General features: G+C 43.1%; 1 protein-coding gene across 2 annotated transcripts in view; it reads right to left on the reverse strand.

Moving 5' to 3' along the window:
- Positions 1–15,811, reverse strand: part of pxdn (peroxidasin) — a 71,255-nt gene that overhangs the window by 42,678 nt on the left and 12,766 nt on the right. For both annotated transcript variants that reach the window (XM_085766704.1, XM_085766702.1), the window contains exons 2-3: positions 8,476–8,547; positions 5,294–5,365 (exon numbers count right to left, since the gene is read on the reverse strand). In XM_085766704.1, the coding sequence (XP_085622830.1) occupies positions 5,294–5,365; positions 8,476–8,547 (144 nt within the window). The remainder of the gene's footprint in view (positions 1–5,293; positions 5,366–8,475; positions 8,548–15,811) is intronic.

The following is a 15,811-nucleotide window of genomic DNA, read 5'->3' on the forward strand; positions in this document are numbered from 1 at the left end:
AATACTGTGTTGTTTTTAGTGTAGAAGAATGTCCAGGGATAAGAACTGAACAGTGCTGTCTTTAAAGGGGACATATCATGGAAATATCACGTTTTGAAGGCTCTTTAACCCCAAAATGTGAGAATAGACAAAAAATCTGTAATTTTCAGGCTCGCTAGGTTGAAATCCATGTGGTTTTATGAGCTGTTCCCTTGGTTGTCCGGCAATGATGTAACTAGTTTTCTCTCTAAAAGCTGTGATGTTTGATCCTAGGGGGATTTTGACCAAAGCATGTCACAGACATGTCTTTAAGACACCTGGGAACTATTTTTATTTGTGGAAAAGGGGCATCACATGTCTCCTTTAATTTTAAGACACACTCAAATGTTCAAGGCCTAAGGGATCATTTATCTATGCAGTGACTGTGCAAAATATGTCTCCTTTAATGTGAGACAATTATGAGATGAATAAAATAAACAGTAAAACATCAGAGTGTTCACCACTGCTGATGGGATCTGTTCGACTTTCCGAGTTGGAGATCTGACTTTAGGGGGCGTTCCTAGATTAAAATTCCAACTTGGAGGTCGGAAATTCTGACTTCCGAGTACAACTGGAACGCACCATTACACACAGGATCATCTGAATTTCTGACTGGTTATTATGAGAGAGACAGAGACAGAGGATCTAATCAAACACCAATGACTGTTTGGTTAACAAATGATGCGTTGAATGTTGGTGTCTGACCTGCACAGTATGTTCACTGCAGGTATGTACACATAGACAGAGGAGGCTAACTTTATTTACGCTAGCAAACATTTAGAACAGAGCATCAGTCACACTGCACAATTAAACTTCCTTGTAGTGAGCTTAATGTTGAGCCCTGGCAACAGTACTGTTATTGCCACATCTACAATAAATTTTCACAGTGCATTCTCTCCTCAGCTACAGATGTGCTTGACTAAATAGAAATTCGACATGGACTGTGGTCCCAAAAAGACTCCAGTGTGTGATGCAGCACTTCACAGATCGTTCAATCATAGGAAAACTGTGGAAAACATCACTCAACACAATTTAAAACAAAACATTGAGAAAAAACATACTACATCGGATTATTAGAATCAAAGATTAGATACTTTCACACCCTTAGGAAGAACAGCTTTCTTCATTTCTTCCTCAGGGTGTGAAGGTATCTAATAATCACACAGTTAAATTAAAATGAGTTATTAGAAGTGAACAAACAATAAACTCTTTGTGTTAAATCTTTTCTCTATGTCTCCATTTTTTGCAGTGACTTCCACTTTTCAACCTGATGGAAGTGTTCTGTTCCACTTGCATTGGATCAACACAGTGTCTGAGCTCACTGACAGACGAGCATGTCTTAACTCCGCCGTTCCTGTTGTAGAAATGTGATCCCAGGCCTCCAGCTGTCTGCCTTTTCATCTCCCACCTCCTCCACTGCACTCATGATGAGGCATGATGGGAGATACAGATCTCAACACCGCTAAGTTAATGTTTGGAAAAATAAACACCGTCTTTTTGTCACTGCATGCCTACCTATGTCAATACTTCCAGGCTTCTTACCATAGAAAAAAAAACTTGTATGTCAAGTGTATATATGTCATATATGTACTATAATGATTCAATGAAGATGTAGTGAGCTACAAGAAAAATGCTGCTGCCTTCACACATGCTCCTAGAAAAAGACTTTTATTATTACATTTCCATGCAGACTAATGACGGTGATGAAAACTTGGATCACTGGGTGTAATCTGTTTACTTTAATAACACTACAGTAACCAGGATTATTGCAACAACTCCCCTGCATGAGCCTGACGACTTTGTGAATGAATGTGAAAGACAGCTGACTGCAGCCTCTGGTGTGTGGGTGTGTGTGTATGTGTGCACGCAAGCTTCGCATGTGAGGTTTACATGGGAAAAGAGGATTTGGAAGTTGTGGTTTCAAATCTCAAGAGGCCTGACTTGACCACATGTCCCTAGATAGCGGTATTACTCATCCAGAAGGAGACAGTGTGCACTTACACAGTCTTGTTGAGAGTGCTCATTCAGAAATCACTAACTGTCTTCATCTTTGTGACCACAGGAAATCTACATTAATAGAATTTGATGCAGGGGCAGACCCCCAATAAAGACGGTTCCTGTAATAAACACCCTGACAGACAATTACAGATGGGGGTCGTGCAACTGAAACACTGGAAAAGGAAAAAGACTAACAGTGCGGGGTTCCCACAAAGAGGCGTATTGACCTCTGTTTGACTTGTTTATGGAGGTGGCCGTGGGAGAGAGGGGCCGCTGTGTAGACAGCCGCCCGGCCGTTAGCTTTGGAGGACATGAAAGACGACAGGGAGTGGACTTTAACTGGCTCCGAGGGAAGCCGAGCGGTGAGGAGGGAGATACAATCTACTGTAGTGGAAGGGTGGGGGGGCGTGGGGAGGTGGAGGGGAGGGGATGGAGACACCTATACCTAATCACAAAGGTTGGGGCGGTGGTGCAAGCTTTAGATCAGGCCTGCTTTAAAGTGAGAGGGGGTCTGTCATTATACTTACTGAATAGCTGTGAGTAATTACAACATAAAGAGTGTGTGTGTGTGTGTGTGTGTGTGTGTGTGTGTGTGTGTGTGTGTGTTGGGGAGGGGGGGACGTGCCCTGTCTTCTCCCCCCTCGTGTGCAGTATTTAACCTGAAGAAAAGCTGCATGTCACCCGACATACAGGCTTTTAAGCTGTGACAATGATACCTAGCTCTGGCCAATCACAGAGTAGGAGCCGTATTTATCAAGCTTCTTAGAACTACTCCTAACAACATTGCTAAGAGCTGACTTATGTAAAAAGTAAAAAAAAGATTTTGCTCTAAGCTGCACTTAACACAAAGTCAGTTATCAAGCGTCATACTCACACTGTTAGTGAAGTGTAGGACTGAATCTTATAGAGGAACTACGTGTATGTAAGTCCAGTCGCTTTTCCTCTGTTTTACTAACCCTCCTCCTGGCCATGTGCATTTGTTTACAACAAAGACAGTGAGAAATCAATCCATGGAGAGGTGGATAACGTTATACAACAAATATGATGTTACGACATGTGTATCTGTGTAGTTTTCCAATAAACAAAAGATTGCGGTTCACGGAGCGCGTTTGTGTTGCGGTGTGCAGAGACGAGAGCTGAGACACCGGGGCGGCGACCGAGTAACTACACTGATGTCACAAGGTTGGTTTTCAGCAGACGGCAGGTGGAAGGCAGAGAGCCTCCATTCTCACTCCTAACAAACGGAACGGAACACGGAATTTTAGACTTCCAAGACCATCGGAATGACCAATCGCTGAATGGAATCCTTATAGAAATATCTCGGTGAATAGTTAAATGGCTAAGTGTATATTCATCCGTATTTTGACAATTATCATACTAAATTTTGGAATTAATCAAAAATAAATGTTTCCTAATCTTCCTAATGGGCTCTTTGCACAGTTCCACTACTTCCTGAACTTAATGCTGCTCCTTTGTATCCTATTATTATTGGACAAACTGATTAATCCAGGTGTGTCTGAGTAGTCACAATGGTCAGACACACCTGGATTAATCAGTTGGTCCAATAATGTAAGACAGGAAATAAAGGAGCAGCATTAAATTCAGTAAGTAGTGGAGCTGTGCAAAGAGCCCATTCATTAATTAAAGGGACAACGAGGAGTTTCTATTCGGTTATAAAAAAAGTCTCACGTTAATGTGGATGAATCTCCGCTACCCACACTTGTTAATGGGCCCATTTTCGATAAATATATCGTTCTGTCTCTATCGTTATTTTGTTATTATTAGTGGTGGCGGAAATGCTGGTTGAGCCGACCAGTGTTTCCTTCGTGGCGAGTCATGAGAATAGCGCTGCCAGATCGCCGTTTATGGTCAGAACTACGACGGTATGTGAACCTCTTTGAACCTCTGACTTTAATTATTGATGAATGAAAACATGAGTCTGTCTTGCGCCGGTCAAAGAATTTTACGGTGCGCACGGAGGCTCATAAATGTAGTGTGAAAACGCTTCGCTTTTCCAAAACTCCTCGTTGTCCCTTTAAGTGTTACATTGTTGGTGACATGACATCCCTCAATAAATCCGTGACAGGGATGACACCCACTCTGTCCAAATGATACTGTTTGATCAACTGCTCGTCATCAATCAAGCCTGAATGTGCTCCTGCTCACAGAAGGTTCAGCACGTCTCTCTTGCCTGAGTGCCATCTCCTACTGGAAACTCCTCACCACCTAGGACGCCTCTGGACGTCTCTTAAATATCCGGGGGAGTGGGAGTGATTCTTAGACTTGAGAAAGTTGATTAATAATTTTTATTCTTAAGTTTTTGAGTGGGACTAAATTCTGCAAATTCTCAGCACTTAAAACTAAAATGGCGCTCTAAGAAGCTTGATAAATACGGCTGTATTATACCAGCTATATGTTTTATATCCCAGTGTTAGAGCACTGGACTGTACTCTACTGTCCTGTAGTGGAGCCGCCCTCTAAAAGCAGATGAGTTGACGTGACTTGGGCTTCATGTGTCACTTTTCTTTTTTCATCCTCAGAACACACGGGGCAAATAAAGAAGTGACAGCATGGCAGACTAACTAAACAAACCGGGCTTTGTCTTTGAATGGCCAGGCTGAATGTAGTGGAAGGCCCAGGGTAATGGAACTGGAGGGCGCCGTGATGCTGGACAGCAGCTGGACACTTTGATACGACGTCCAGCTGACTGCGCTGACAGCAGTCTGGCAGGACGGACACCACAATGTGCAGCGGTGCTCCGTGACTCAGATGGTAAAATTATTCACATCCCAGATGATGAAGGCACTTTTTAAAAGCAGAGTCTGAAGCAGGGGGTTAGAGGTGCAGTCCTGGTGAGTCGGTCCTCTGACATCCATAGAAACCATAGACCATAACTCACTGTGAGCACAGACAGTGCTGTCACCACAACTGAGGACGGTGGGATGATAATGTAAGTGACTAACAAAGTGAGCTAAACAGCAACCCTGCAGAAACCTGGAGGCTGCACACACCTCCTCCCTCCCTCTGTCTTCAGCTCTGCCTGCAGGCCAGGACTCCCAGACATGAAAGTACACAGGATCAGACAAAAGGGAGACTTCTCATTAAACTGCCCTGATATATCACCGGCTAAATCAGCTGACTCCCCCCCCCCACCACACATTTACAGTCTCATACAGTCATGATTTATTTTTGTGGCATGTTTCATCATGCTTCATGCTGACTAAATAAAACACTGACCATGTCCCTGTTAAAACTCAAAGAACAAAAATACACTCACAGATATTTGAGGTTTTCCAGGTCTTCAAATGCCCCCCTGGGGATCCTTCGTATATGGTTGTTGTTGAGGAGGCTGTGAAGAACAGAAAACATTTCATTCTGCAGGCAGACGACAGGAAGCAGTACAACAGTAACACCTTTATTCATTTTTGAAGCGAGGGTGAACCTGCTACTTAAAGCCAACTGACTCCTCTGCCACTGTCAGACGAGTTTACCTCTGTTTTGCACTGAGGACACAGAGCACACACACACAGAAGCAGTGGACAGTGAGCTGCTGGCCATTGTACAGACTTGGGGAAATTGATTTTTCATCCTCTCTCTTCTTTTTTTTCATTATTTTAATTATCTCATCTGTGAACAATGTTCATTATTCTATTTTCTTTAACTAATTAATTTCCAAAGTCAGGGTGGGTTCACTGCATGAGCCCTCCTCGGATTTCCGACCTCACCTGCACGTTTATCCAACTCACTGTATTGGAACTGTTTGTGTTTTTTTTTTATATGTGCACTGCAAACAAATAACAAGAAAAAGATCTGTCACGTCTCACCCCTGGGTTGATATTGCTTATGAAGTATGAGATGATGTTTTGATAAGTGCACTGTATAGGCTAGCCATTGTGTTTCTGCTGTAACAGCATTGTTGTAGGTCTGTAGAAGTGTCTTTGTGATGTGATCGATGTTACAGCAGGAAATGGGATGAACATGGCTTCATCTGGGTGTGTTTACATCAATGCAGATGAGATATACTACCTCCTTCTACTGCTGAGTCATGTGAGCCAGAACTGAACGACTGAACCCTTTTCCTTCACAGCCATCTTCAGATATTAGTGTGTCTTAGTTGGTTTTGTCAGGTGGCTTACATCCGGCTCATTCTAAGCACAGTATGCCAACTCTGGTGTGAATGAATAATGGTTTCTGTATCGGGTATCGACAGAAAAGTGCAATATAAATGTTAACCATTATTATTATTATTAAAGGTAGGGTTGGAGATTCTATTCTGGACCTTTTTTTTTTTTTTTTTTACAAATCTTCACAAGATTGCAAATTAATTGCAACCAATTAATTAAATGCTTTTTCACAAAAATGAAAAAAGTCAGACTCCTGTGGGACCGGCATCCAATCACCTTGAATGCAACGTTCAAGATGATTGGATCGTGATGTGTTAAACTGCTGTCTCTGTCCCTCCCTCCCTCCTCTGCTCTTCATGCACTAATCGCATGCATGATCAGAGTCTTCACGTGTTACGACGTGGAAAAGACAACGTCAGTGACCCAATGTACCACACTGAAGTCTGGTAGGTGGTGATGTAGCTCTGAGCTGGATGCTGATTGGTTTATTATGATGACAGGTGTTTTCTTTCACGTGAATGAGCCATGAGAAAAATCTGGAGCGATGCTGCGCAGTGACATGCAACAGTATCCCGGAAAGCTGCGTCGCTCACATTGGGATTACGTTGGTCCACGAGGGCGATACCTTCATGGCTTCACCTTGATGTGAACCCAACGCTGAACAAGCTCTGTGTGTTCCTGCTCTGGAGGCTTCAGAGAGAAGTCTGAGGAAAGGGGCTTGTGATTTGTGTATTTTACAATGTGGCCTGCTTGAACCGTTTTTCCAGGATCTCCAATCTTACCTTTAAGTAAAGATGATGTGTACTATAATTTGCATTTGTTTGCCTCAGCTAACCTTTTACCTGTGTTTCAGCTTGCTCACACAATTTGACTCACAAAATCAGGAGGGTGGTGTTTTTAAATATGCACAATAATTTCCAAAGGGATTGTTCTCATTCTTTCCATTGTTTGTGTGGTGAAAACCAAGATATTATTAGTAGGGGTCAACTGATTATCAGCATGGCTGTTTTTATCACTGATTAAAACAAATGTATTTAAAAAAAAAAGCTACTTTGGCTCCAATACAGCGTCTCTCTGGCTGAAGTCACCACTCTTGGCTGTGTAACACTTTCCCGCCCACAGCCAAGATTTGTGTTGGAGTTTGTGTTACTCTACAATAATTTCAGGTCTTTTATCAAAGATTTTCACATTGTCACACATTCAGTCTAATCCCAGGTGTATTATTCAAAATTTTGACACCAAAATTTTTACTGCAAAGAATATCAGTTCTAAATACTGGTTATCGGTTTCCTTGATTACTAGTAATCAGTATCGTCCCTGAAAAAAACATATTGGACAATCCCTATTATAAAGATTTCTTTCTATCAAACTAATGTAGTCAGTGCAGCACTTTGTCAGATCATTGTGTAAGCACAAAAGCCACTCCCCTTCAACTAACACTACAGACGTATCTCTGTCTGTTAACAGTCACACTGGACGCAGACTTTGGGGCTGATCAGTCTGTGGAGCAGCAGCCTGAGATCACGGAGGGCTGTTCCGGATACAGAGCTCTGCACAGTCCAAATGGCTGGCTGCCTGGCTGATAGGAAGAGCACGGCTTCTCTCCCACCTTAAAGCACTTCTCTTCATTTTCAAACTGAATCCAATCCAAGCCACCTCGTCCTGGCCCTGCATATACTCTCATGCGTATTAACGGATCTACACTACACACTGCAGTATGAAAGGAGAAAGAGAAATTATCCAATTCGTGTTTGCAAGAATGTGAATAAGGTGAGGTATGTTTGATTTATTCCACTGCTCAGCAGAGCGGTGTAAACTGTGACCGTCTCAAGAAACACGCATTCCTCCAACATTTTCAAGACGGCTGCTAGACTAATGTACTGACCATGAAAAAATACTAAACTTGGAACATTTTGGCTTTATTAGCTTAGCAATGTACCATCTAACAGGCTGGACATATGATAAATAGCCCTGTGGGTGGAAGTGGAAAAATAAATTCCTCACAGATTACGAGCTGACCTACATGTGTGAAACCACAGCAGAACAGAGCAAGAATTTGCCTGTATGTGTGTGGGCGCGTGCGTGCGTGCGTGCGTGAGTGTGTGTAATGCAAACAGGACCTAGTGAGGAAGTGACAATCACTCTGCAGAGCGCTGTTTCAAGGAAATGGGCTTGATTAATTTTCAATAGGGCTCTTCTAGAGGCACTGAAATGTCTTGCTATAAGAGGAAGTCATTACTCTGCCAGCAGTTTTTACCTGAATGTTGTGCAAGCGGAAAACAACGTTATAGTGTACGTCAACACAAGTTCACAATTGTGCATTAAGGAAACTTACAGTGTGTTGAGGTTCTTTAATCGTCTGAAGGAACCCGGCTGTATGTCCTTGATTTTGTTGAACCTCAGGTCTCTGCAGAGGAGAAGAAGAAGAAAATACAGTAGGGTCAGATTCAAGAGATTATATAACTCAGTAAACCACAGAGAAAAGTTATGGATAGGGTCATTAGTTATACTTGGAGGATTTCTTAATGGTCTTATATTATGTAAAAGCCGATATCCATGTCTATTTTTGATCGTACAGCTCTAGGTTTTACTTTAATACTGTGTAAGTATCACAGCCTCAGTCCACAGAGAAATGCACACAGCCTGGATTCAGTAACTGAGCCTTAAAGGAGACATATTCTGCCCCTTTTCCACAAATTAAAATAGTTCCCAGGTGTCTTAAAGACATGTCTGTGACATGCTTTGGTCAAAATCCCCCAAAATCCATCTATGACGTCATCCCCGGGTGACGACAACAAGGTAGCTGAGCTCATAGCTGACATGATGATAACACTGGCCATTCATGACAAAATGTAGGGGAAATGAGCGAGTTTCGCGGCAGATAATGTCCTATGTAGAGGCTGCATTGCCGTGGCCCCCGTGTGCTGCGGTCATGATCGGTTGGATCTAAATAACGTCTGAAGGACTCCAAGCTGCACTACAAATGTCTGTGTGAGTATATGAGCATAATTACACTATAAATAAGGTCCAGGTGTCAAAAAACATCACTATCAAATAAAGGCAAAAAGCCGAAAAATATACTTTAAAAAAAAAAAAAAAAAAAAAACAGAATTCTCCTTTAATATTATGTTAGTCTTCAAAAAGTGATATTTCCATAATATGTCCCCTTTAAAACCAGCTGACAGGACTTCTGTGACTTCATGATGTCACAAAGCATCACCAGAACCCACAAATCTACTAGTCTTAATAGATCATTCAAACGACAAGCTCAGCCTCCTCTCTTCTGATTGGCTGACTGACAAGTTGTTACTTGAGCTCCACAGTTAAGCCCCACAGAGGGGATGTAACACTACACTGAAATGTTGTCTTGTTCTTGAAACCACAAATATCTCTTTTTAAGGATATCAAATATTCTAATAAAAGATCTGAGGATTGTGAAGCATGGGACCTTTAATATGAAGCAAACAGGACAGATTAGCATGAACTGAAGACCACAACAAAGCCAACAACAACAACAAAAACCTGAAGGATGATTGGACACATTAGTCACTTCACAAGAATGTCTTTGTGGAGCTTTAATCATGAGAACAGATTTATATAACGTTTGCCTCAGAGATAACAACCACAGGGCTAAGTTGCAGGACTCAGCAGGTCGCAGTGTGTCTCCTGTGTGACGATTATATAAACTGAGAGACACTAATCACTCTTTGGTTTTAGCAATGCCTCGAAAGAGGCAGAAAGTGACAAGCTTAAGACTCTAAGGCTGCAATTAACCTTGTGCGTCACCGGCCGCGGTGTGTAATCTGAAATCAGAGCATCTCATCTGAACAGTGATGTTATGTTTGTGGAACTTCGGCTCTCAGTCATCTGACCTTCAGCTGAGTCGTTTGATTAGTTTATTTTAGTACAATAAGTTCTGCAAGTACTTACACACCCTCTAACAAATGATTGTCTTTATGAGTTACTCCATCCATAGAAACTAAAGAAGTGCAGGCTGTGTGCAGCACCTCCTCCAGACAGACTCCTACAGCAACAGCCTGGATGGTCCACCAGCATTCTTCTTAGCCATTACCTTACAAAGCAAACACTGTGAGATTGGATCACACGACTTAAAGGAGACATATTCTGCCACTTTTCTACAAATTAAAATAGTTCCCAGGTGTCTTAAAGAAATGTCTGTGACATGCTTTGGTCAAAATACCTCAAGGATCAAACATCACAGCTCTTTTCATCCTCTCTAAACAGCCCTGTTCAGAATGGCTGCTTTCAGTGTCTGTCCCTTTAAATGTAAATGAACCACTGCTAGCCCCGCCCCTTCTACTGGTACCAGATAGGGGTGGTATGCAAATTCGAAAACTAGTTCATCATTGCCAGAAAACAGAGTGATCAGCTCACATTCTCACATTTTGGGGGGCCAGAAGGCAAACAACCAAAGAGGCCTCAAAAAGTGATATTTCCATAATATGTCCCCTTTAACATACCTCACTGATTACGCACCAAAGTGATGAGAATTTAGAGATCAGTTGTTGATGTTTTTTCTTGGGGGAAAAGCAGAGCGGCCGTTGTGTTCACTCTCTCTCTCTCTGTTAAACTATTAACTTAGCAATCATCTTGTCACACCAGGCAAAGAACCATAAAGCTATACTTTCTCTGTGAAATGTTAGCCAAATATAAAAACAAACAAAAAAAATAAATTGATTTCATAGCCAGTGAAATGTTTATGGGTCATTCACTCAGCAAAAGCCTTTACATATGGATCCAATCAGAGTCCAGCTTTTTCATATGCTGACTTCCTTTTGTATAGGCTGAGGAGACTTCGTGCAAGAATCCACTCAGAGAGTTTCTGAAAGTCATGTGCTTTGTGAGCGACATCCTTCAGCTGTGGTGGTACTGTTGTTTCTGGCACCTCCTAAATATGTGAGAAACTTCATCAAGTCAAATGGGTAAGTAAATCTGTATTTGCTTAGCCTTCTTCAAAACCAGTGCAAAGCATGAGGGTGAATAATTCAATCAAAGACGGTAAATGGGAGGAGCCTGAGCTAAAAGACTGGAACACTGCCATTCACAGTTTGGAATTAACTGTTAGCTTGGACCCAAACGATACCTCAGAAATTAGGAAGTATAAACAACAGAGCTGAGCATTGATGTGATTGTTGTATTTGGAAGACTAAGAAAGTGCACTGTCTTCACAGGGATCACTGCTGGGTGAAGAGGCTGGAAAACATGTCTCTCCAGGCAGCAGACCCACGGTGCAGAGCACACTGCCCAGACATGCTGCAGCACAGCTCCTCCGCCTGCCTGCTGCCTGCCTCCAGCTCTGTAGGATGAAGGCAAACTGGGAGGAGGAGGGGAGGAGGGGAGCAGGGCTATGTGCTGGTTCAGGCAGCACCCGGTGTGTGTGAGGGCAGTGGTACTGATTCCTGCTGAGGATTGTGTTTCAAAGCTTCAAGTGGCTCCAGCAGGATCCCCCTCACCCACACAGCCAACAGGTGGATGCACCGATGCAGATTCAAATTTGAACCAAATATCAATGCAGCCAGAAACGACCACATCACACACACACATACATACCTCATATGGTAATGGACTTATACAGTTTTTCTAGTCTCTAGGACCACATGTTGAACACATTCACACACATTCAAACTGCGCTTTTTGTAGAATCTTGCACATAGTGTCTAACCATTCACACGCCGATGGTAGTTAGTAAGTTAGTTAATATAGAGGGTATGCGTTTACGTCACGTTGCCCTCGGCAACGCCCCGTTCGATCGGACTGAGTGGCAAAACAAGCGTTCCTCAACGTGCTGGCGGATAGCGATGGACTCATAAACTGGATAAAATATCTTATATGAAAACAAATTGATGTCAAAAAGAATCGACAACCAGCTCCCCAAAACCGTCTGCTCCACGGACACTTCCTGTAACACGCAGTGTGACCGCGGCACCTGCAGAGTGACTGACAGGCTCACTGTTAATGTGCAGAGGGACGAGATTACAGCTGTTACTGTCGTCCTGACAGTGACTCCCGACACTAAAACACGAGCTGCTTTTATTCTGAAAAACTCTGACCAGTCAAAAGGATGTGTTAGAGGACTAATTTATCTGTCTAAACATCATAACTACGACACCTGAAACGGTAAACACAGCTGATCGATCGAAAAAAATGACCGCTCCTGTGAATTTACTTTCCGTCATTGAGAACAGGTTCTTGAATGTAACTCGGTCAAAGTGAGACGTATCCTCAAGATTTTTAGCAGCTCTGTTAGGTCATGCATGCTTTACATGCTGGCAAAGCTAGACATGTCAGACTTGTGTGGGCTCGGAGAAAATCGCTTCGTTACTTGCTCGTTTTTGAACTTTGGCGGCTCTGCCACTCGTCTTTTTGCCACTCAGTGGACGTTCCACAGCGACTTCCGAGTACCGTGACGTCATGTGCATACCCTCTATAAAGGGATATGTCAAATTTTGGCAAATTTGACCATTGCCATAATCCCTATAGTCATAGCCGTAGGTTCGTTACCTTTAATTGTCAGCGCAAGCTATTTTTCGATCAGCGGGGCAGAGATGCGAGCTGCTCAGCTAATGCTACAGGAGGCATATGGTATTTCCACGTTTCCCCCATCAAATACACACTCCAAAAACTCATAAACGCACTGGAGAAGTTCTGACCTGCACATTCACCACGCTATGAAATAATAACGTATAATTGTGTAACTATACAACACATGACGCAAATACTCGGAACTACTTCTGGAATGAAGTTCCAGCCACGCATTTGCCTTGAAAACAACTCTGTCTCATAACATTCCATTATTATTTAATAGCACATGTTTTGGAGTTGTTGGAGCTCTGTGAAGTCATGTCCGAATTTTGCACAGATGTCCTTTGTGTGACGGCACAAGAGCAAATGTTCCTCATTTTGTACGCTCATGTTACAGTGACACACGTAGGTGTAGGGCTCCACCTTGATACTTCTACATGCAGACTGTGAGAAGACAACTGGAACGCCCCCTTTACTGGAGTAAAGGGGGCGGATAGACATGTCTGGGCTGATGACTTGGTTGGTCCTGTATCTTGTTTCCTCATTAGAGTCTATTTTCACAATCATGTCTTTGCGGTCACTGTTGATGTTCATTAACTGCAAGTATGAGTCCATAACCTTGTTTTCCTTTCTTGTCATTTCAAGAACATACTATAAGGGGTCACCTTGGATACCATGATGCTGCATCATCTTAGTCAGAAATCTGGCTACATCATGGGCAAGTGTGGGTTCGGTGTCTTGCCCAGGGACACGTTGACCTGCAGACTGGAGGAGCACGGAATTGAACCACTGACCGTCTACCTCCTGAGCCTCCTATGGGTTCTTGTGAAGTGTTGATGGTTCATGAATTTTGCCTCCTCTTATATCATTACACACTACAATAACATTAAAAACACAGTAAAAGATATGATATGAAAATAAATAATCATTTACGATATTGATTAAGTGAAGTTTAATTTTTTTTCAGACATTTTTCCCTTTACTGGATAGGACAGCAGAGATTTGACAGAAAACAAGGAGAGAGCCTGAGGGAATAGACCTATGCAGAAACTGATCGTCCCAGTCGGGAGTCGAACCATCAATCTTTAGCATAAGGTCCAGAGCCCATACAGGATGCGCTCTCTCAAATGAGTTTGTTAACTGTTTTGGCTGTGTGTGTGTATGTGTCTCATTGACACAGCTGAGATGACTTTATTTGCAGAGGAGGTTAAGTAAGCTGAGCAGATGAGGGTGCCGTCTGTGGCAGCGGGGTGTCGACGGGAGCTGATGACATCATCACCAGTCCATCGTAACCCGGAGACAGCCATGAGTCTCACTGTGACCACACGTCACCCCCCACTCGGAGCATTAAAAGCTGATTGGCATGATTGACAGCCACTGTTCTACTGTAAAGAATGAAAGCAAGAATCTGCATTTCATTTCAATGAAACAGGAAGTGATGGCTACATTGTATCAGAGGAGAGAGACAGTCTGTGAAGCTGCTTTGTGATAGTTTATTGTACATGAGAAGAGCAGGGGACAAGAATGAGTCATTCCCCAGGGGGAAAATACAGGAAGAAGCAAGAGGAGAACAGTTAGTAAACAAGACATTCTTCAGCAAACACTTCATGTAGTTGTAACTAAAAATGAGTGCAAATGGGAGAGCATTTGATTATATTTATTACACGAGTTATTAAATGAGTCTGTTAACTCCTGTTAATCTTTTTGTGTGTGTGTGTGTGTGATGGCACCTGGCCAGTTGGAGCTATAAAACAGTGAGTCTAACAGCCCCGCAGGAGCTGAGAGACTATTCTGGGGCTGAGCAGAAAGCCTGGAAGTGAACAGCCTCCCCGGCTCAGTAATGAAGGAGCCATGGGAACTTGACAACAATAAGACTAATACAGTGAGAGTGGAACAAAGGATCATTTCATTTCTTTTTTTTTGGAAAACGAAGGCATTTGTCATTTGCCCACACAAGGATGGCAGGCCTGCATCGGAGCACGCTGTGTTCATGTGGACCGAGTCAACAGGTACGGATGCAATGTTTCTGATTTACACCTAGAGAACGTTTTGGTACTTTATATCTACTTGGTTGGTACTGCTGGTTTCTGGCATAACCCGAGCCCAAGCCTTACAAGTCTCACAAGATAATTAGGATGACCTATTTAGACCAGACAATGCTGACTATCTGCTGCAGTGTTTTGGGCACACTGTGTCTGAAATGAAGCTGCAGGTCCAGTGAGCACCGAGGTGATTTAGGGACAGAGGAACTCCCCCCACACACACACACAGGAGCTACGCTATGTCCCATTTACCTCAGATGCCAAATGTCAGCGCTGGGAATGATGTCACACCCAAGTTGAGCGTGCTCCAGTACGCCCAACAACAGCCTGGTCATTGGTTATGCTGTATTATGCTGTGTTCTGTACAAACACAGCAGCAGCGTGTGCAGTAGATGTCGGACAGCACTGTGTACGACTGATTGGAAGGAGACATATTATGCCCCATGTCAAAAAGTCGAAAGCTAATGACATCAGTGGATGACAACTGAGGGAACAGCTCGTAAAACCACATGGATTTCAACCGAGGGAGCCTGAAAATTACAGATTTTTTTTTGTCAATTCTCACATTTTGGGGGCCAGATGGCAATCACCCAAATATCAAATATGTTTAAGGTAGAGTCTGAAGGTTTGTTGGTTGCAGTTTGTAAACAACACATTCAAACTGGGCCCCTCCTCTCAGGCTCAACTGTGTAGCCTCCTGCCCCTGACAGCAGCAGCAGCAGTTGTCAGGATTGTGAAGAAAAGGAAATACAGTCAGTGGTCCAAAACCTGGCTGTCACCAACAACGGGAGCCTCCAGTGTATGCTGTAACGAGTCGGAGGGCCGTTGTGTTGAGCTGGGAAGCGGGTACAAATACAAATAATGACTTGTAGTTCCAGGGAGAATGGAGGCTCTCTGCCTTCCACCTAGCGTATCAGAGCCTCCGACCCAGTGTCCCAGCTCTCGTCTCTGCGGCACCGCCACACAAACGCCCTGTAACCCGTAATCTCTTGTTTATGACATGTAAGACTACATACACACTGCAACATCGTATGTGATAAATAACGTTATCCACTGCTCCATGGATTGATTTCTCACCGGCATTAT

Source organism: Trachurus japonicus, chromosome 22 (genome assembly GCF_045865225.1).
Source record: "Trachurus japonicus isolate A0001 chromosome 22, Traja_1.0".
Lineage (NCBI taxonomy): Eukaryota > Metazoa > Chordata > Actinopteri > Carangiformes > Carangidae > Trachurus > Trachurus japonicus.